This window comes from Euwallacea fornicatus, chromosome 1, assembly GCF_040115645.1.
Source record: "Euwallacea fornicatus isolate EFF26 chromosome 1, ASM4011564v1, whole genome shotgun sequence".
Taxonomy (NCBI): Eukaryota; Metazoa; Arthropoda; class Insecta; order Coleoptera; family Curculionidae; genus Euwallacea; species Euwallacea fornicatus.
The window spans coordinates 246,707-268,157 of NC_089541.1; the positions used below are offsets into that span (position 1 = coordinate 246,707).

A 21,451-nucleotide genomic window follows, 5' to 3' on the forward strand; every position below is an offset into this window, starting at 1 on the left:
CTCCGCCTGGCCCTCGCTCCAGGCGAGCCGTACCGCAAATGAGCTCCGTCACGCTTTATTCGGATTTTGTATACTACGAATCGAGATGCGCAGAAACGGACGCTCCTTCGTATGCCTAGTTCGCTGGGATGTACTGTGGGCGTATAAAACACCATGGGTCGAGAAGTTGGGCCACACAAGCGTCCCTTAGGGACTTAAATGACCTGTTAATTGGGATCGCGAATATGTGAGAATCAAGTTAATTAGGTCGACACTGGCAGCTCAATTTCAATTATGCCAAGAGGGGGCAATATCCGCTACTAGATATTTATTCGTTTGTATGAATTAAAATAAAAAAATTAGGTGATTTTTTAGTACACCCTGTATCCATTTAACTATACCCCTTATTGGTTCCATTAATTTATATTTATTGAAAATCGTGGTTACACTTCGTTAGTGAATGTCAAATCTTTACTAAAATATCAAAAACGAAAGCGCAATTCTAACTATGCGTTAATTTTGCGGTGCAGTGTAGTTTGCCATTTTTCCACCTCCATGAAAGTTTGATACCAAATCGGTTTCGGAATAGATTCTTTGAATCAGGGCAAAGAACGAATAAGCTGATCGCAGCACCTGAAAATTGTACCAAATGACTGAACGTTTCTTATTAGCGGTGCACGAAATTATACTAAGGTGAATGAAGCTAGAGAGAGGTCGGAAAACTTGCCGGCCCTCATGCGAAGGGGCCTTTTGCTGCCTTCCATTATCATGGAGAGCATTCTTTTGGCTTGAGGGCCACAGCTGATCCAGTCTGACTCGTAACAGGCATTTCCAATACCATAACTCTGATACGGAATTTCAAATAAATTAAAATGCAAAATGATAAGGGAGCGCTAGCCACCCTTAAGTGTTGTTCACGTCACACCGACTGGAACTGAACTTACTTCGAAAATGATCTCGTTGCCGTACCAACAGTACAGGCCCAATTGGCCCAACATGGCAGTAAAATAAAAAACCATGTGAAGGAACGGATAGCTGAAGATTTTTATCTGGAAAATCGTGGATAATGCGAATATTCCGCGAACATTTTAAAGACTTTGAGCGATTTTGAGTCGAACTGAAAGCGGCTCGCAGTTTCTGATTATTTTAGCCGCAAACTCGAAAGTTTTTTGCATAAACGAAAAAAAGCGAAAAGTTGCCCTTTTTTCGTGAGTGTCACGTGCTCAGATTTAAAATTGGGCATTTTCAAAAAAAAAAAAAAAACGAAATGACGTCATATTTTCAAATCAACTGTAGTAAATTCAAACGTGACGCCATGTTGATTTTTCGGAGAAGCAGCCCTGCGTCACCATTTTGAATCTGAACACGAGATTGCGATATCTCATTGAGAAGGAAGCCGTATGTCCGCTTCTAAATGCGCGCAGAACATTCGCTAATTCTTTTCAATTAATCTCGTGACGTCTTCAGAGTGCGACCCCAAAGTTAAAAATTCAAGATTATCCATATTTCTTAAGTTATACCCGAATTCTCATAACGGTTTCTTCGAAATACTCACTATGACCAGTTGAAAGCCGATGATGCAAATCACCATGCTGCTCGACAGGAACTGAATCAGCATAACCTCAGAAAAAACTTTTTCGGTTAATTGAAACAACCTGGTGGAAAACCCCGGTTCGGCCTCGTTTTGGTACTGAAACCGAAATAACTTACTTGTAAATTTTATCGTGATGACTCACACAGTCTGCTAAATAACGCGTATTTCCATCTTCCCCTTGAGCCATACACAGCTGTCCGCAACCTCGCATTTTGGCCTTAAGTACCATTATCTCCCCCTTGATGATGGCCATCAAATTAAAGGCTGTTAAATCGATACTGTAATTGGTGGATATAGATTTGACAATTGCGAAGCATTGAAATAAATACATTAGAAAATAGTTATAGTTTTTGAGTTTGACAAAAGTGAAAGGGAGAGGGAAGTCGTCCCGCGTGAAGAGGGATTTGGTCACGTATGTGGCTCCCGTGAGGGTGCAAATCGAGCCGTAAATGTTACTTATAAAATTCGCTTGTGTGAGTGAGGGCATTAAATATAACTCTAAATCGGGGGTTAATGAGGAAATTGTTGGATCTTTTAAGAGGGAATCGTAGATTTCCTGCAAAAATAAGCGATTTTTCAGGAAAAAGACGCTCTTCAAAACGTAGGCGATGGGAGCGGTGATGTTGCTTAGCGTTTGCAGGAAAAGTAAAAGGTCATAGCGAAGGTAGATGCACTCGACCATTTGAAAAGACCAAAATATAACGTCGATCAGAAATGAAACACCGGTGAGAATTTTCGACTTGAAGGTCCGAGGGCCGATGGTCCAATAACGGAAAAACGTAAAAACGAATTTGCTTCTCTTGAAAACCGCTCGAAGGTTCATTTTTAGTGACGAATGCAGAAGAAGTCTTAGACAACAAATGACTTAAAACGTGAAAAATCCTGTTGAATCATTAATTGCACTGGAGTAATTAAAAACGTTTTGTAATATAGCTACTAATTATTGCGAGTCTTTGATGAATTTCCTCGTGATGGTCGGCATCAAGGCCTGAATTTTTTATGGGGGATACTTTCTGTTCTCCATATAGGGAAATTAGAGAATAAATTCTTCTGTGAATTACTAAAAATATTGCTCGGCCATCTCATGCATATTAAATTAAACGTGAAATAAATTTAAGTTTAAGCATTATTCCCAACATTAACCTAAATTTGCACTATTTCCGTTTAAGTGGTTTTCTTTTCTATAAGAAGCCTAAAATTCAAAAAAATAGGTCTTGCCGATTAATACCTAAATTCGCAATAAATATAACTCCTCCATAGAATCACAAAAGATACAATAACCGGGATAATAATTAATTCATAGGGTGTTTCGCTATAGTATGTCAAAGAATTGAGAAGGTGAATCTGTTTATGATTTTAAGAGACAAAAATTCACATAAGCATGGGTCCGTTTTCGGTTCCAGTATCAAATACAAGGTTATAAAAAATGTATCTTTACATCTTGTTTTCGCTCTCCAATTTTCATAGAAATATTTAATGCCGGATCTTATTAGAACAAAATTAAAAAAAATTATTACCTTTTATTTCAAGCAAAAAGTCAAAACAGCCCCATTGTTCACATGAACTTTCTTTGTTAACATCACCCTCAGATTTATCCCCCGAACTTTTGAATACTGCTATGAAACACTCTGTATACTAAAAATAGTTATCTATCTTCGCGCATTAGTTTTCAGTTTCCTCAAACGATGGCAATGTTTTGACAACTTATGACAGCGAAAAGCCGCTTAACCTCAAAATACAAAATATTTTGAAATTGGCTAAATATAATTATTATTTGGTTTAAAAACCCTTACTAATCGATTCGGTAACAAATCTAGCATAGTTTTTAGTGACCGCCAAAATGTCTGAAAACATATCTGCTCAAAAAACCATCACAACCCCCACTGTGCAACAAATTCAAACTGACCGAATCACACAGGTAAGCCACTCTTATTTTTCTTATAACTTTGCACCATTTTCAGCTTAAACTTAGCTTGCAGAGAAATATTGGGCTCCCCATGCTGCAGCAGAACATACCAGTTTCGACCCCGAGGTCATCGAAGATGTCTACATGCAAGACATTCGTGGTAGCAAGTAAGGAAACATGCACCCCATATGCCATCCACAAACTTCACTGTGATTTTTATTTACAGCTATTCAATTCGACGTATAATGGTGCTAGAATTTAGTCAGTATTTGGAAAAATTTCTCTGGCCTAATTACAAGCCTGGAGCTTCTCTTGCCCACATTTTATCCATAGTAATTATGGTGAATGAAAAATTCCGAGAGCGAGTACAAGTGTGGCAGGTACAGCAGTAATTATTACTAAGTAAATATCTTACCGGGCTAATGCATCGATTAATAGGCTTTTAGAAAATTTAACAAGCATTTCCCAGACTTTTTTCAAAGAGTGCTCGAAGCCTGCCTGGAAGATGAGCTACTGGTGACCATCAAAGAGCAGATGGCTTTGCTTGTCTTTTTAAACCATTGCTTTAACAGCATGGAAGAAGCAATCTGCCGCGACCAAGTAAAAAGACTTGTCTCACTCTCTATGTGGGTGTCTCTGCAGCCTGTGAGGCGAGAATACGAGTTCAAAGTCAATCCGAAATGGAAGAAATTTTGGAGGGCTATTCAGAGAAAGGATGAGCCTGAGCAGTTGGAAAAGTTGATGTGGGAGAGGACATTTTTACACAAGCTTATGTTGAAGTTTTTGTTAGTGCTAGAGAGTATTGGAGAAACTGGGATTTGTTTACCTGATAAGGTGGGTTATTGCACATGTGGAATTTTTGTGATTTGATTATTATTTTTTAGGTACAATATTGTGAAAGGTTTCTAGAGCTCATGATAGATTTAGAAGCATTGCTTCCAACACGAAGATTTTTTAATACTGTTCTGGATGATCGTCATTTGGTGGTCAGATGCCAGCTATCAGGACTGATTAGACGGCCCGAGGGGCACTTATTTAATCAGGTAAGTCATAACTTCCAATTTCTCAGTTTATTTTTTTCTGAATATTTTCAAAAACACCTTGTCATTGGTGATTATGAGAAAAAATAATAGTGAAAGTGAAACTTTGAATGTTTCTAATTAACTTTAGCATTGGGATGATGTTTGAAACTGTAGAAAATAGTCTATGCCAATATCTAATTTTTGGTATGTGCTGATAATAGTATCTTTGTGTCAAGGTGACTTCCAAGGTCAGCGATATAAAAGAGATTGGATCTCTTCAATCTTCCAGTTTTAATTCGAAATAACGAACGTTCATTGTTTTATATAAAAATTTTATTCAAACAATTTAAGTACAATAATGGGGTGTAAAAATTATTATTATAAAAGTAACCTCATTTGAGGAAGTGAAAATGGTTATAAGAGAGGTTTTCCAATATTAGTGGTCCCTTTTTCAGTTCAAACAGGATTATCGAGGACGAATTAAGTGAGTAGCTATCCTAATATTTGACAGTCCGTTAGGAAGTATTTTAGTATTTATGAAAATGTAAAAAAAATAACATTTGAAAAAATTTAAATGTATATGTAATCAGTTGCTTTAATGTATAAGTAAACTACCAAGAAAGCTGCCAAAATATCACAAGTGGTTCTTCAAAATACCTAAAATATTAACTACCGTATAAAATATTGGAAAAAAGTTCTCATTTTCTATGCAATATGAGTATTAAAATAGAGATTTATCATTTTAAAACCTTAAAAGGCACTAATGTGAACTATACCCATACTTAAATACCGTGGGCTCCCTGTAATTGCAATAATTATTGTATTCGGTATTCATGGCTGTCATTTCATCCCCCCATTCATTCTCGGGTTCCGGCCGGCAACAGGGACAAATGCAGTTCTCGTAGCAGCACGTCTTTTTCAACATATAAGACACGTGTTTCTGATTGATCAGACAAATGTAAAACAAGAGGGGTCCCATGAACGTGTTCACTATGATGTGGCTGTTGATCAGGCCCTCGTATTTCGAGAACGATGAGAGGAAGAACAGCCAACAAAGCGTCAGAGTTAAGAGTAGTAGAATGAACATTCTAAAGCTGTTTAAGTGGGGAATGTATTTAGTGTTGTGTGATATAAAAGGAACTTACCTATGCCTCAATTTATGATGAATTCTCCCATAAGTGTGCATGCGATTTATCTTTTTGAGGGTCGTTGCGAAGAAGAAAACATCGGCTAGAACTGTGAAGGCGACAGGAACGAAGAATATAATCATACCCAGGGAACCAATTTGCTCCCGAGGCCCTTTTACAGTATTTTGAATTTCGGACAGATCCGGATAGTCCATAGTGAAATGTGCAAACATCGCCAGGCACCCCAATGTTATGGTGCACAGCCAAGCATACATCCCATAATAACAATACTTTTTACCGTCAGTAATGCGCAAAAAAACATTCCTTGATCTGTAATCAATTGAATCATAAAAGATAATCCTTAGTGATTAAAACTTACTTAAAAGTCTTCCAAATGTAAAACCCTAAAGTGTTCAGCCAAAAAAAGGCGCCCAACAAACTGATGTAGCAAATCGCTTCTGAAAACATTTTATACTTTCAATTAATACTGTGAAATGTTATCAAAAAACAACATTTTACCAGCAATTAGTAAGCTAATGTGACTCTTAAATACTGTCAAAAGCCGCACTAGATCGGCAGTTTGACTAACTAGTAAACATAAGCACATTGTAGTCACAATGTTTCCAGCTAGGTCTCTTAAAGTCGGCATTACAAAGTATATAATAGAAATAGTCAATAGGCAAATTATAGTGATCCCATGACTGACAGGGCTCACAATATTATGCATTAAAAATTCGTTGGTTGCCCATTCATGATTGTGATCAGGATTGCAGACCCAAGCAAATTCACGTAATTCATTATTGTCAATTTGCTACAATTAGAAAATTCAGTTTCAGTCCATACAAATAGAGGGGGGGATTAAGGTATAATTAGTCAAAGTGTTGCTTTCTGGTTTTTAATACTTTTAAAGAAAGTAATTTTACAATTTACTTGTTAATCGATCTTGGAGTGACTCAGTAAAAAATGTTTATAGTCCTTTTGCCTACCTTATCAATGCAATATTTCCCTAAAACGTAATCATGAAATAACTTATTTTCCTCAATATTATACTCATTTTCCAACTCGAATTCATTCGGAATTTGTGTGTCAAAGTAGTGCCGCAGGATTCCATTAGGGAGGAGTCGTAACTTGTCTGATGAAGACTGATAATGGAATATTCTCCATAATTGAGTGCCTTTGCAGTTTGGCTTACCTATTACGAGTCTAAATAAATTATTTTAATGTAGAAATTAACATATATTTATTTTGAAAAAAAAATTATAGCTTTTTGATTTATTGCAGTGGGATTGTGTAAAAAAGGCTTTCTGACTTGATACATATGCTTGCAATCCTTTTTGAATCTATTATTGTTGATAAGTTTCGGTTAACAAATTCAACCTTTTAAACTAGTGAAGCTTCACCCTGAGTGTTTTGATATACATTTTTGCCAAACTTTCTTATTCTAAATTGTGCTCCAAATGATTAATTAATGATGATGAAACAAATGATGCTTTCAAATGGAATATAAACATCCCTGTTAGAGCAATCACGAAGTGCTTGAAAATGCCAATTAATTTTTCATCAAATAATCTCCAAACAAATCAGTTTTCATAAGTTGAAAATGCACTATGTAATACCTGTAATCCACTTGTAAATTCGAACGACCGTTTTCAGCTGTAAACAAGGGGCTCCACAAATTTCCTGTTCCATTAGGTACTGAGCAATAGTTTCCCACGAGAATTTCGTTTGCGGCGCAACACTTGGGCACCACTATTGTGGGGCCTTTTGGTTCGTCTTGGCCTACACTAAAGTTAACGCCTGTAAGGAGCACAAACCAGGTGAAATGCTTCCGAAAGGGCATTTTGCTGATTTTGTTGTTAGAGGTTAGGGGCGATTTTGGTGCACGAATGTGGTCGCTTGGGATAGGAAATAGGCTAGCGGAGCCTTCATTTGAGTTTATGGAGGGTGTTTGAGCCTGAAATTTGGGTTTATAAATGATAATAAGAAAAATTAAGTAAATACATAATAATAAATGTTTTTAGGCTATGGAAGTAAAAATGAAGCTTGAGTTTGACATTTTTGACGAGTAGAGGGAGCTGTTTTAATTTTAGCTGATGAGTCAGCGCGCATCGTTGCCATTATGCCTTGTTTATGATGGTCCGTGGATTGAGATTTCATAGTAAATTGGTCTCACCAAAATGTTTTCGAGATGTGGCAATGGTGCTTCTTAGGGTGCGATTATACGACTTTGCGTATACGTTCTTTTCATTCATTTTAAAAATTAATTTATTTTATTATATAAATATACGTATATATATAAATATAGAAAAACAATTATGGCATTAGAGAGACGCGCCCAAAAATCACCCATCTAAACAAACTTCGTCTTCTGCTTGCCGATTTTTTACATTATATTTAATAATTCTTGCATTAGTTTTTGCCTCTGCACTTTCCATTTCCTCATCTTCAAGATACTTCCAGGAGCTGGGAAAGTGGATATTGCAGTAGTTTTTGGTGGCCAAAGCTCGGCGCACCCTTTTCCTGTACACCACCAGCACCAAAAAGATCAAAATCCCCTGGATCATATTGCTTAAATCCAACACGAATCTGCAACCCAAACTTTTAAGTTCTTTCCGTAATAGGGAGAAGTAGGGATTTACATTAGGACTTTTCCTGTTATGGTTTGTTCTGCGGCAGCCATCGAGAACGTAATTACTTCCAAAATCCAGGTTATGCCCATTATAACGCAAAGTTTTGTGCAGAGTTTCAATCTGTAACATAATAATATTTCATATATATTTTTTTATTTTACCCCATTTAATGCTAATTTTGTGTTATTTTACCGATATTTGAGAATTTTACTTTTGGACGTATGTACTTGTTTCCAAAGAGAAATAATTGTCCATAAGTAAAACAGAAAGTTGAAACCTAGCAATACCAACAAAGGTACATAAAAGTATATCCAATTGACTTTTCTAGCTGAAAACGTAACAAATTAACCATTAATAATTCACATGAAAAGCTACTTGCATTTGAACCAGCAGTTATTTTCACCAAAACCTGGGCGAATGTCGTCCCAAAATTCCCAAGTAGAGTAATCGGCCGTAAGTAGAATTGCAAGAGCAAGAAGGGGACCTCCAATGCCCGTTACATGATAAATTATAGGCCAATTGAGGGTGGACCTAAGATTCGGCCTTCTGAAACGGGAAAGTCGAATTTTAAGTTTATCTGGAGTTTCTGTAATACTCACACAGAAGTTCTCCAGATGTCGAACGAGAGGATTGCGAGCCAGAAGAACATGTAAAAGAAAGCGAAATACATAATACACGCCATGGCCCTGCACTGGCCCCATTCCAACTGTGTCAGCTGAAGTATTAATAAGGCCGCGTAGCTGCTTGCTAGACCTGCCAGCATGTGCATTTTGCATATGCCCTGACAGGGGGGAAATAGGAAATTTAATTGTGTCGGGTGCCTACATTACTTAGGTCGGTCAAACGAAAGCTTTGCACCTCAATTTTAACGTGAAAACGTACAAAAACGCTCTTTTTTATTGCGCGTTTAACCGTTCAACTTCAACTCTGGAACAGTGGTAACAGCTACCCACAAAACTTTAATTTCAAGGTGCGTCGACCGATACGTAATTTCGTGGGCATCTGCACCCAGACTATAATTTCTAAGTTTGAAGTCGCTGCCATTATACTCGTTGGTCTGACAGCTTGTCAAAGTCTGTGGGGGAGTTTATCACTACGAGAGCTGCAGACTTCGATATGGGCCCAGGAAGACCCGAAGAAGTGAGATATTACTGAATCGTTTCGACCGAGGGGAGTTGTCGCGAGTGCCACCAATTTACACGGGAAACGTTACGTTACGCGAGACAACGCTTTGGACGAAATTTACTTTATTGCACGGAGTTAAACGGCGGTTATTTCCAGCATTTAATAAATTGATCAGGAAAATAACGAGAACACTTATTTTACGTGTCCACCTTTTTTAAGGACAAAATTACAAGTAAAGAAACGTACCCTTTGGAATTTGAGTGGTGAAACTCACCTCTGCCGAGACGATTCAGTGGCATCTCACTTCTAAGGGTCTTCCTGCCCCGCTCTGAAGTCTGCAGCTTTTACTGCGGTAAATGCCCCACAGACTTCGACAAGCTGTCATATCAGCGAGTATAAGTGGCTTCGAACTCGGAGGTCACAATCGGGGTACAACTACGGTTGAAACGAGGTTTCGCTCGACACCCCTTCCGGTTAAAAACTCCGGGGGCAACGCTCCCCCCTGTTCGGCGGTTGGAGGGTTGAAAGTACAATAAAAAAAAATAATAATAGTCCCCCTCGAGTCAAAAATCAACGATTCGGAGCGTTTTTGCACTTTCTCATTTTAAAAACTGAAATTCGAGGCGCAAAGGTTTCGTCGGGCCACCCCGTATTTACCTGCAGATCTAACAAGCTGGGGACGGAGAAGTACACCGCCATGGTTAGTAAGGCGAATACTGCAGAAATGCTCATTAACACGGTCTGGATTACGAATGGTTGGTGGTAGGTGTTCACCGAGTGTGTATCAACACACACTATGTATTTGCTCTCGTTTTGGGTGTTAAACTGGCAGTAGTTGGTAAATTTTCCAGTATACTCGTCGATTAGCGTTCCATCATTCAGCAGAGTAAAGCCCGTCTCCCGCATGTCGTCGAAGATCATCATTATGTGTTTGTCGCATTGCAAATCGATCTTGGAGGAGTTGGACGATGCACACCTCCCGTCCTCGTTGGCGTCTAAAAGGTTTTCGTTGGGGCAGCACTCGTGCAGCGCCCACGCCTTCACGAAGAAAATCTCCATCAGGGTCCACGCGATTAGAGATTTGTCGGCCATCGTTGATTACGTCACTACACACTGGACTTCATGTTATCGAGAGCGAAAACTTGAAACTGAAAAAAAAAAATAAAAAAATACGATTTTATTTATCTCCTTTTGGCTCGATCGCGCAACACATGTTATTGTTATGTGCATTCACCGATTAACTCTGAAACGCGGAGTGCTGTTGGTTTATTCCCCACTTTGGATCCTCTTTCCGCAGTTTTATCGCAAAACGGGATATCGCAATCTATACGGAAAATTTGCTCGACGCGATCAAATGAGAGGGGGGGGGGATCACTTGGGGAAGGTGTCCGGCAAGGGGGGATCACTTGGGGAAGGTGTCCGGTAAGGGGGGGGGGGGGCAATTCTTAAGTTGGAATAGCGCTTCCTGTCCCGCACTCTCGGAAGCCGAAATGTCTCATAAGAGAAATCGATAAGAAGTTGCTTTGTAAGATTTACAAGAAAATGCCGATGTGACTCTTATAAAGCGGCGAACTGTTCGCTCGGATCGCTGCTTCGTAGGAGTTTTGTCGAGTCCTCGGTGCGGTCTCGATTTACGCGCGACGGTCTCCATGTCGCCAAATTCTCCATGGGAGCGCTTCACCGGCCACGAACGACGCGTGAATGAGAGCCCTCAACGTTCCCTTCCGGTCTTAGGTCTCCCTTCGAGAATTTTGCGGCACCCCGATTTCGCACCGCAGTGTCATGCGGCGCAGAAAACTATTTCTGAGTCTGCGAAGAACAGCGACTCAGTTGCCGGACTCGCGTCGTGATTTCGAAAATACACAGGACGAATCGTCAATAGTCTTTGTGCACTCTCCTCGTGCCACGCCCCCCTTGTCACGACCCCGATTTTCGCCATTTTTAGTTTCGCAGAAACCTTCTGCGCGCCGCAGAAGACAGTGGGGCGCCTCGGAAAACAGAAGGACGAACAGCGATTTTAAGGCTTCCGTTCGAGCCACCTTCGCTGCGACCTCGACTCTTGACGCACACTCACCGAAATTGGCAAATTGCGTGGAAAACCGCACGATGATTCGTAATCTGTGGAAGACGAGACGATGCATTTCGATTGGTCGCGACTGTCGCGAATTTTCCAAAATGAGAAATACGAATTGTTTACAATTTTCCTGATTGTTTACGGTCGCGTCGCGCATGCCCCGACGCGACCTCGACTCTCGCAGCGTGTTCTCGGTATTTTTTCATTCCGCAGGAACCTCGTCGTTTCTCGCGACTCCCGCGCGATGCAGTAGAACGGGCCCGCGATGCGGAAATCGGGTGATGTAAAATTAGTAAGGTTTATCGCACGCCCCGATCCTTGTGGAAATGCGCTTTTAGGACCCTTTCAGTCCCCTCGGAGATACCCTAAAGTTAGGAAAAACTCAAAAGAGGAGGCGCGAAAATTGTAAAAAAACCTCCTGCTTTTATTTGCGCCTGCGCGCAGGGGCGCCAGGCGGTTTAAGCTGCAGCGGTGCCATCATATGAATACGTCATGCCCCTTTCGTCAGTTTAGCAATGTTGAAAACGACATGTCGGCGAAAGGCGAATGTGACGACGGTGCGGGGACCTGGTCAAGAAGGGCCGTCGTATCCGGTCGTCGTGACGTCAAGATTTTTATTTTTTTTTTAATGATTAATAAAGAAATATGAAAAATACGCAAAAATTAAACAAACTAAAAACCGCAACAGACAAATAACGGAACGTAAACAATTTAATATATTTTTTACCTTTTTTAGTATTTACGTATGTAAGATAAAAGCTCGTTAATCAAACATTCCCTCACTTTTGTTTGCTTTTTGCAATGTTAGTGGAACTGTTTCCGTTCGAAAAGCCTTTCGTCACTGGAGTGACGTACCGCGCGAAACTGTTCAGCGTTGTTAGAAGAGCGCTTGGGGGGCTCCCGCAATCGATGGCGGCTTAGAACCCGCACCACTCTCATAGTCTTCGCCACTTCCATCTTGGATTTCTCGAATGGTGAGCACTGCGTTTGCAACTCGCTCATCAGATAAGGCAACGTTCATTTCCAAGCGAAGGTCGACGTTTGCAAAATCAGTTCATCATTCATCTGACATAGAAAGGTTTCATTTTATCATGGCAAGGGGCACGTAATTTTGCCATCATTGTTATTATTATTATTCGTCCTTCCTGCCACCTTACCTAACGGGAGACCTTCCTCGTCGGAGTCGTGAGGTACTGTCGCTGTTGACGTTGACATATCTAATAGATCAATAGCGCACAGCGTGCGTTGCTGATTATTTTCAGTAATGTTCGCCAGCCGAAGATTTCCAAAGCGCATTTTCATCGATTTCGTGACATCCCGATCGACCGATCGGCGGAGGTTCGAAAAAATGCCGGCAGCTTCCTCTGCACACCACAACCACCATGGTACATTCCGTAGCGTCGTCGTGTCCCGCAGGGGAACCACCCCGGATGTCTGATTTTCGCGGACATTTCCACGATGGGCCGAATGCAGATCCGAATTTCGGTCGTTACACGTACGCGTGTGACTCGTCACAACTGACGTCATTACTCGCGACTTTCGCTGCAGTCGCGTTCGTGTGCGCTCGTTCGGGGTTAGTCAAGATTAGGGAAATCGCTTGTTGTTGATATATTTTTATTAATTATTTCCTGTTCTCTGACTGCATCGTAAAATTTCACGAACTTCGGTGACCCATTTTCCGGGTCGCGTTCTATTTCCCGCCGTTATTGCGCCGATTTTCGTTGGTTTTATCGCCGCGGAAAACTTCCAGCAATTAATAAACTGCACCGAAACTTACGGTTATTTCGTTGTGAGTGAAACCGGAAAAAATTCGGTAAATTGTCTCAGGGTCCGATTAACTTGGCGAGCCGATGGTGATGGTGAGGATGCGAGAAATTGACTTCAGAGAAACTGGTAACGCTTGTGGTTATATATACATGTTTATGGCCAGAATTTTTACGTCTTTCAACGAGTAAGATAATGCGTTGATTATCGATGAAGTAATTGTTATAAATATTGCGAATCCTTAACGCAAATGCTGATGCGCAACGAGGAACGGGAACTTTTTGTTATCCTCTTCTGAAGCCGGGTACTTCTTCATCTGCGAGACCCGAATGGACTGCCGTTGCGCAACGCGCATGGGCCCAACTTGCAACTGTTGTAGGTTTAATGTATAATTCGAAGTGGAAAATCGTTTCGTTTCTCACTGCTCTCACGGCCCCTTTGGTTGTCTTGGAACTTGCAACGACAAGAGACTTAATTTGATTTGTTGCTTCGATTTGGGACTTTTTCCGTTTTGTGTTTTTCATTTGTATTTGGAATCGTTTTCCCCTGTGATCTATTGACTTTTTTTTCTACTCAAGAAACTTCTCCGAAACTCCTCTGAGACCTCTGGGGGCCACACGGCACGGTCAGGCGTTGACACCATTCCAATTCGAAGTCCTTTGCATTGGACATTCCGTTTCTCCTAATGGAGTTTCCACGCGATCATTACTTTTTTCAGTAGACGCTCACGTGAGGCACATTCGAATCGATCACGCAAAGTGTCGCATCATCTTCGCTCGTTGCAGTTTAGTGAAGAAACTGGTTTCGTAGTGAGTACGTTTGTGCATTAATTGATTCCATAGTTAGCGCGAATGAATATGTGAAAAAACTCCGAAATTCTCCCGTTATCGCTTGTTACGCAAAAAAACCAGTCTCCAACAACAATAATTGTTGTTATTATTATAGACCAGCTGCCTTCAGGTTTTCTGAGAGGAAGGTGGCGTTCTGATGGGTTTTACAACCTGAAGGTGGTAATTGATTAAGTTCACTGCATTTCCCGCTTATTTTTTAATTGTTTGAGTTTCAAACGTGGTAAATTTTGGTCGGAACGCGTCCGAAATACCTCCCGGAGGTGGAATCTCACGCTTTGGAGGCGCCGAGCTTCCACCGAGAACGGGCTGCAACTTGCGGCTCCTTCATCTTCGAATTTTTCCACCCAAAACATCACTTTCCTAATCGGACATGTTTTTTTAATGTTCGTAATTTCCTGTATTGCACAATTTCTAGTTTTAGGTAGGCTGTCGCTCCGCCACCTATTTCAAAGGGCTTTGCAGACGAAGGGCCGTAACGAGGAAATTAGTGACAACTCGTTCCTCAAGTTTCGGCTGTCAGGAGGTGAAAAAATAAAACAAAACCCTGTATATATATATATCGATTTTTGTTATCGGTAGGAAGACATTAATCTTCTCATTATAAGTCGTTCATCCAGGCCCAAAGTGGCCAGTAAAACGCGGTTTTCGGTAATTTCGTGTTTTTTTTTACGATTCGCTCCAGTCTCTACAAGGAAAATTCCACGATTTTAGCGGGACTCATTCAAACAGAAATCTCAGTACGACTTTGCCAAAAAGTCTCGATTTCTTAATGATTTTTGAATTCTAGAACTTGCACCCTGAAAGCGCGTTTGTTCGATTTCTTGCGTGAAACGAAATCTAAACGGTTTTTCCCCTCTCCCCTTTCAGCTCTTGGACATGCTGAAGTTCTACACCAGATTCGAGATTAACGACGAAACCGGAGACCCCTTGAGTGACCACGACATGACGCAGCTCCACTACGACAAAATAACTTCCTTACAGGTCAGTTTTCCACCCTCCGACCTTACACGATCTTGCCTAGACCTTAACAAAGTTTCATTGTAAGAAGAATCTTTAGCGACGGCAATATCGGACGGGACTCATTATTTTCATTTCTAAATTTATATCTTTATGACATACGCAAAACATTTAAATTGCCACAAGTGTGTTTATGTTCTGGTGTTCTGGAACGTGTCATAAATCAACGAATACTCGCACCAGGACTGTACTCAGCGGTTTTGTGTTTGCAGAAAGCGGCCTTTTCTAAATTTCCAGAGCTGCGCCTCTTTTCGCTCGCCAATGTGGCCAGCGTGGACACTCGGAACGCGTTAGAAAAGCACTTCGGACCGCTCAGTAGGGATCAACTAAGGGCAATTGCTAATTATTTGTGTCTGGTGCCCCCTCCCGGGGAGGAGGAGGATTTCAAGTGGTGCAGGTTGGACGAAACGTTTTTGAGGGAGTTGCTGGTAAGCAAGGACGTTGCGACGTCAACGCCTCTAAATAACGGCGAAAGTTCGCTTTTTATGGTTAAGTTTTCGGCGTTGAGAACGCCGCAACTGCGAAATAGGCCCGCCATCAAAAATGTTGTTAGGGAATGTTTTGCAGGTCTCTAGACACGAAAAACGGGTGTCCCAGCTGGTGGCCCTCAACGAGATGCCTCTGTACCCCACGGAGGAGATAATTTGGGACGAAAACGTGGTACCGACCGCTTATTTTTCCGGCGAGGGCTGCCTGGCCTTGCCCAAACTGAACTTGCAATTCCTCACGCTGCACGACTATTTGCTGCGGAATTTCAACTTATTCCGGCTGGAGTCCACATGTATGTAAGCATTCGTCGAACAAGTTAATCGAACAATTTCCTGTTTTAGCCCACAAAATGTCTCACCTAAACTAAAGATTATGCATAGTTTCCCGAAAACATAACATGAAACTAAACAAACGGGTGTGGAGGCCTGTGGCTATTTTTAAATCGTGAGGCGTCGCACGGGTCAAGTTTCAGTCGGTTTATGTGCGTTAATTAGTTGATTTTTAATTAATTGTCGCCCTTCGGCCGTCGACTGATGTGCCGGTTTTAATGCACGCTTATTGCGCATTGTTATATTCAGTTACATATGAAAAAAAAGAAAAAAAAAATGGAACCGTATGCCCGGATTCCCGGAAGACCCTTAGCAAACTTATCGGGATATGCGGCAGTACGAGTTCCTTTGTGTTTCCGTTCCCTTTGAAATAAAAATTTAAAGGGCAGTTACGGCTTCCGTCACTTTTCTCCCTCCGCCGCCGGGAAATTTTCTTGACAATGGCGTAGCAGATGCGCCGGGTTCTTGCGTCGGAGGTGAGGAAATGATGCGCGATTTGTGACGTTTTGGATGACGGGATGCTTGGGCGGAGCCCCGTGGACTTCCTTCACGGCTAAAACATAAAAATTGAAATTGTGGCGCCTTCGCCATTGTCGAGAAATTATTCTTGACAAAATAACGAGGGATTTCTTTCGGACTCTCGAATGCGAAGAGGAGAAACACGACATACGACTTTTGGCCCTTTAGATGGCAGCGCCGTTTGGACACGTTGGAGGTCACTCCTAATTAAAAAAAAAAAACAAAAAACGTAAAAGCCTCATTAAATCACTTTCCTCCATAGGAAGTTCGAGATGTAAAACATTAACTACGCAATTTCCATTAATACCGTCGAAACCCTCCTCTTTTCGTTAAAATTTGGCGACACAAAAAGTGACCAAATTGCTCCGTTATTGGAAACGTGACTGTGAAAATTCTACCGCCAACGATTCAAGTCCTTGCGATATTGCGATTTTTTGGTAATTTGCAGATGAAATTCGCCAAGACATCGAAGACGCCGTGAGCAGGCTTTGCCCTTGGTAAGTGGCATTATAAAAAATCCGGCAAATCAGGAAGAATGCCCACCAAGTGGGTTCAAAGGGTCGCTCTGGTTCACTAAAAGTGTCATAACGGACGAAATCCGGATAAAAGTCGACCATTTTGTCACACTCAGTGGGCACTCTTCGAGTTTGCGCATTTAGACCCTAGCGATATCTGTGAATAATTTTCGCAGGAAAGCTGAGGACAGCAGTACGTATTTCGGCGGTTGGGCTCGTATGGCTCACCCCATAGAGCATCTGGCAGTTGTCGAGGTTGCCAAGCCGAACATCGGCGAAACTCGGCCGAGTCGCGTTCGAGCCGACATCACCGTAAACCTGTCGGTTAAGTCAGAAGTTAAAGCTGAGTGGGAGAACTTGCGCAAGCATGACGTTTGCTTTTTGGTCACCGTTAAACCCTCGAATCCAATAGGTAAATTACGATTGATTGACATGGAAATTTGTTAATTGGAAGATTTCAATAATGGATGTTTAACGCGTTATTGAAAATCGGGCAATACCGTGAAAATCAATTGTCACTTGCCCCTATACAAACAACGTCCGGTGACAGCACCCAAACTTGACATGAGAGTAAGGTTAAAAAAACCGACAAATGTCAAATTTTAGTGAGTATTATGCTGAGTTTCAACCTCACTATGTCAAACATTAAGTCAAAATTTTAGCACATAAACACTCACCTCTTTCCTATGTCAAATCGGGTGGCAGCACCTGTCTATTGTTTATTTAAACGCTATTTTTATTACATTGCCATGTTCTCTTTCGTTAAATTCAGGTACAAGATACAATTACAAAGAACCTTTCGCTCCTCAAGTCGGGTTGGATTGTATCCGCGGCTGCGAAATCGAAGGGATGCTTGACAGTAACGGTAGAGTGATCGAAGATGGTCCCGATCCAAAACCAGTTTTACCCGGTGACAGGCGCACTTTCCGAGTGTGGCTGGACTGCAACCAGTACCGTGAGGACATGAGCGAGGTGAACAAGGGCAAAGAGGACGTCTACGAGAACTTCAACATTATCATCCGACGGAAGCCGAAGGAAAACAACTTTAAGGCCGTGTTGGAAACCATTAGAGAACTAATGAATACAGAGTGTGTGGTGCCCGAGTGGCTGCACGACATAATATTGGGCTACGGCGATCCGAGCGCCGCCCATTACACCAAGATGAACGGGCAAATTGCTACGTTGGACTACAACGACACGTTCATCCACATGGACCATTTGCGCTCTTGTTTTCCGGAGTATCAAATCAAATTAAAAACTGACGATCCTAAGAAGCTGGTGCGACCTTTTAGACTCACGTTCGAAGATTTGGACAAGGAGGAGGGGGAGAAGAGAAGGAAGGTCATTGTGGTAGAGCCGCACAAGATTCCCAGGAGAGGACCGTTCCATTTTAACGAGCCTAAGAAGAACATGATCCCGTTTACACCCACCCAGATCGAGGCGATCAAGTCGGGAATGCAACCGGGGCTGACCCTCGTGGTGGGACCTCCGGGCACGGGAAAAACCGACGTTGCCGTGCAGATTATCTCCAATTTGTACCACAACTTCCCCAACCAAAGAACTCTGATCGTTACGCATTCGAACCAAGCTCTGAACCAACTTTTCGATAAAATCGTGCAATTGGACATCGACGAGCGTCATCTGTTGCGTTTGGGTCACGGGGAGGAGGCTCTAGAGACCGAGAAAGTAAGTGTTTTTCGTCGGAAGTGAGGGGAGGTGAAAGAAAATGCGTTTGAAGGATTTTAGCCGATACGGAAGGGTGAATTACGTGCTAGCCAAGCGCATTGACCTGCTACAAGAAGTGCAGAGGCTGCAGGACTCCATAGACGTGGAAGGGGATCAGGCCTATACATGCGAAACTGCGGGTTATTTCTACTTGTACCAAATTCTCTCTAGATGGGAGCACTTTTTGAGCGTGGTCAAACCGAAAAGCGGAAAAGTACGTATAAAGGATTTCTTAGCCAAAAAGGCGTCTCGAGTTGCTGGAAACAATTTTTTAAAATTATGCGAAAAATTTATGTTTCTTTCTCTAACCCCATACTGATGTATAATACACCGATTTTCTCTTAGGTATCCCCCGATCCCGAAATAATCTCCCAAGAATTCCCATTCCGTAAATTCTTTAATAACGCCCCACAGCCACTCTTCAAGGGCGCCTCTTACGAGACCGATCTCGAAGTGGCGGAAAGCTGCTTTCGCTACATCGACCACATCTTCAAGGAACTGGAAGAGTTCCGTGCTTTTGAGCTATTGCGGTCCGGCCTGGACCGTTCCAAGTACCTGCTGGTTAAGGAGGCCAAGATTATTGCCATGACGTGCACGCACGCCGCTTTGAAGCGCAAAGAGCTGGTCGAGATCGGTTTCAAATACGACAATATTCTGATGGAGGAGTCCGCTCAGATCCTGGAAATCGAGACGTTCATTCCGCTGCTGCTGCAAAACCCGCAGGACGGCTATAACAGGCTGAAACGGTGGATCATGATTGGGGACCATCATCAGTTGCCGCCGGTAATTAAGAACATGGCGTTTCAGAAGTATTCCAATATGGAGCAGAGCCTGTTTACGAGACTGGTGAGGCTAGGTGTCACCACCGTAGATTTGGACGGACAGGGGCGGGCTAGGCCCAGGTGAGAATTTTTTGCCAAACCTCAAATACGGCAGAGTTGCGTTTAGCATCCATTTTTAAATAAAAACGGGAGTTTTTGCCAGTGTTTCCTGTCGCAGTTGGTTTGGATCCGGCAGTTTTGTTGACTAAAGCTAAAACTACAAGGTTCTTTTGCTTTGTTTTTTCGGCCATTTCGTGCTATTAAAAAAATGTTCGGGGACAGCACTGCGTCGAGCTAACTTTTCCCGTACAAGCTCGTTTATTGTTTTTAAATAAATTAAACTCGGAAGGTCGTTTAGATTACACAACATCGCTAAATATTTTCGATTTTCGGCGTTTCGAGGATCCGCATGTTTAAATTTTTAAAGAATCACGTCAGCACGTGCGTCACAGTTTCCTTAAATTTTTCGTAATCTAATTATGACAACGTCGCGTTTGGCGTTTGTTTTTAAATACGAACGTCAAATTATGACAGAGGAGCATCGTCGTTTGAATTCAACAGCATTGTGGGCGCCATTTTTACACTCATCCCAAACACTTTGAAATAAGGCTCCGTTGTTACATTTTTTAAAATTTTACAGCATATGTAACTTGTATAACTGGCGCTACAAGAAACTGGGCAACTTAAACCATGTGGAAAATTGGGCAGAGTATAAAAGGTCCAACGCTGGCTTCGCTTTCGATTTCCAACTCGTCGACGTGCAGGATTTTAACGGCGTAGGAGAATCCGAGCCCAATCCCTACTTTTACCAAGTAAAGACCAAATTTATTTGTTGAAAATAAAATCTAATTTGATTTAAAAAGAATCTAGCCGAAGCCGAATACTGCGTTGCTGTGTTCATGTACATGCGACTGATCGGCTACCCGGCTAGCAAAATTACTATTTTGACCACTTACAACGGCCAAAAGCACTTGATACGGGACGTGGTCAATGCGAGGTGCGCCAATAATCCATTAATAGGGAGGCCCCACAAGGTATTATTTGTCTTTATAGCTGTTAATTTTCCAGCAAATTGAGCTTTTTATGTCATTGTAGGTGACTACAGTTGACAAGTACCAAGGTCAACAAAACGACTACATTCTCCTCTCATTGGTCAAAACCAGGGCAGTAGGGCATTTGCGGGATGTCCGTAGATTGGTGGTGGCCATGTCTCGCGCCAGGTTGGGTCTATACATTTTCGCCAGAGTTTCTCTGTTTCAAAATTGTTATGAACTTACCCCAGCCTTTGAGCAGGTTAATTTAAGGAAAAAAAGGTATTAATGATGCTAAATGAAGAAGTTTTCAGTTAACTCAAAGGCCCACTAAACTGCACTTATTACTCAATGAGTTGTATCCCACACAAAGATTAAATAGCGAGCAGCCTTCATCGCCTTCGATGATCGTAGAGGATATGACGCATATGGCAAATTTCGTATATCAGTATTACATGGACAGGGTCAAGGCACTGAAATTGCAGTACGAGGTAAATTTAATTAATTTTGAAATGAATTTTTTAATGTCCTGCATTGCTGTTTTGCAGGAAACTCAAAAAATGTGGGAGAAACCTGGAAATGTGGAGTGCAAATCTCACGAAGGAATAATCACATCACACCCTGGCGAGGATCGGGATACAGACAGCGAAGATGAGGTGGAGCAGAAGGGTGCGCAGATGGCGGTGCCCATTCAAGAAGAGCCAATTGAGGAAATTGTGACCGTAACACTGGAAAATGTACCTGAAGCTGAAGGAATGGAACAAATACAAGTTTGTAGTAAGTCAGATGTTAAGGCATACATTTAAAAGAAAAGTTTCAGGAGATTGATGATCAAGATGAGGAAATGAATGATGCAACTAAGGCAGATAGTGAGGTGATGGATACTGGAGAGGTTGCAAATGATGAATAAATAATTTTTAATAATTTAAGTTG

The 21,451-nt window shown here is 41.7% G+C and overlaps 4 protein-coding genes across 11 annotated transcripts; 1 reads left to right on the forward strand and 3 right to left on the reverse strand.

The window, feature by feature from the left end:
- Nucleotides 1-365: 365 nt before the first annotated feature.
- On the reverse strand, nucleotides 366-3,176 carry LOC136338747 (putative odorant receptor 92a). Of its 2 annotated transcripts, none has more exons than XM_066281431.1 (6): nucleotides 3,091-3,176; nucleotides 1,690-1,837; nucleotides 1,535-1,634; nucleotides 924-1,028; nucleotides 669-824; nucleotides 366-612 (listed from the first exon to the last, which is right to left on the reverse strand). In XM_066281431.1, the coding sequence occupies exons 2-6, from the start codon at nucleotides 1,824-1,826 to the stop codon at nucleotides 493-495; spliced, it is 618 nt and encodes a 205-aa protein (XP_066137528.1). In that variant the 5' UTR covers nucleotides 1,827-1,837; nucleotides 3,091-3,176; the 3' UTR covers nucleotides 366-492. The 2 variants fall into 2 exon arrangements, with proteins under 2 accessions (XP_066137528.1, XP_066137518.1); XM_066281421.1 differs by having other exon boundaries at nucleotides 1,690-1,851; nucleotides 3,091-3,164.
- A 99-nt stretch (nucleotides 3,177-3,275) lies between these two features.
- On the forward strand, nucleotides 3,276-21,447 carry LOC136350971 (RNA helicase aquarius). 2 transcript variants are annotated; one of them, XM_066303176.1, is made up of 19 exons: nucleotides 3,276-3,491; nucleotides 3,546-3,646; nucleotides 3,706-3,859; nucleotides 3,918-4,313; nucleotides 4,364-4,522; nucleotides 14,940-15,053; nucleotides 15,302-15,517; nucleotides 15,657-15,870; nucleotides 16,875-16,923; nucleotides 17,118-17,353; nucleotides 17,714-18,627; nucleotides 18,680-18,880; nucleotides 19,012-19,568; nucleotides 20,128-20,299; nucleotides 20,351-20,521; nucleotides 20,583-20,780; nucleotides 20,833-21,009; nucleotides 21,067-21,288; nucleotides 21,339-21,447. In XM_066303176.1, exons 1-19 carry the CDS (start codon nucleotides 3,414-3,416, stop codon nucleotides 21,426-21,428), a joined length of 4,419 nt encoding a protein of 1,472 aa, XP_066159273.1. In that variant the 5' UTR covers nucleotides 3,276-3,413; the 3' UTR covers nucleotides 21,429-21,447. The 2 variants fall into 2 exon arrangements, with proteins under 2 accessions (XP_066159273.1, XP_066159282.1); XM_066303185.1 differs by lacking the exons at nucleotides 3,276-3,491; nucleotides 3,546-3,646; nucleotides 3,706-3,859; nucleotides 3,918-4,313; nucleotides 4,364-4,522 and adding an exon at nucleotides 13,210-13,350.
- mthl5 (G-protein coupled receptor Mth-like 5) lies at nucleotides 4,817-7,678 on the reverse strand. Its single transcript, XM_066303259.1, has 6 exons — nucleotides 7,245-7,678; nucleotides 6,615-6,831; nucleotides 6,148-6,439; nucleotides 6,008-6,086; nucleotides 5,647-5,958; nucleotides 4,817-5,595 (listed from the first exon to the last, which is right to left on the reverse strand). The coding sequence occupies exons 1-6, from the start codon at nucleotides 7,466-7,468 to the stop codon at nucleotides 5,262-5,264; spliced, it is 1,458 nt and encodes a 485-aa protein (XP_066159356.1). The 5' UTR covers nucleotides 7,469-7,678; the 3' UTR covers nucleotides 4,817-5,261.
- On the reverse strand, nucleotides 7,880-13,332 carry LOC136351032 (probable G-protein coupled receptor Mth-like 10). Of its 6 annotated transcripts, none has more exons than XM_066281286.1 (7): nucleotides 13,235-13,332; nucleotides 10,041-10,531; nucleotides 8,858-9,039; nucleotides 8,634-8,804; nucleotides 8,451-8,582; nucleotides 8,268-8,378; nucleotides 7,880-8,214 (listed from the first exon to the last, which is right to left on the reverse strand). In XM_066281286.1, the coding sequence occupies exons 2-7, from the start codon at nucleotides 10,473-10,475 to the stop codon at nucleotides 7,971-7,973; spliced, it is 1,275 nt and encodes a 424-aa protein (XP_066137383.1). In that variant the 5' UTR covers nucleotides 10,476-10,531; nucleotides 13,235-13,332; the 3' UTR covers nucleotides 7,880-7,970. The 6 variants fall into 6 exon arrangements, with proteins under 6 accessions (XP_066137383.1, XP_066137390.1, XP_066137398.1 ...); XM_066281293.1 differs by lacking the exon at nucleotides 13,235-13,332 and adding an exon at nucleotides 12,185-12,586; XM_066281301.1 differs by lacking the exon at nucleotides 13,235-13,332 and adding an exon at nucleotides 11,458-11,555.
- Nucleotides 21,448-21,451: the final 4 nt, after the last annotated feature.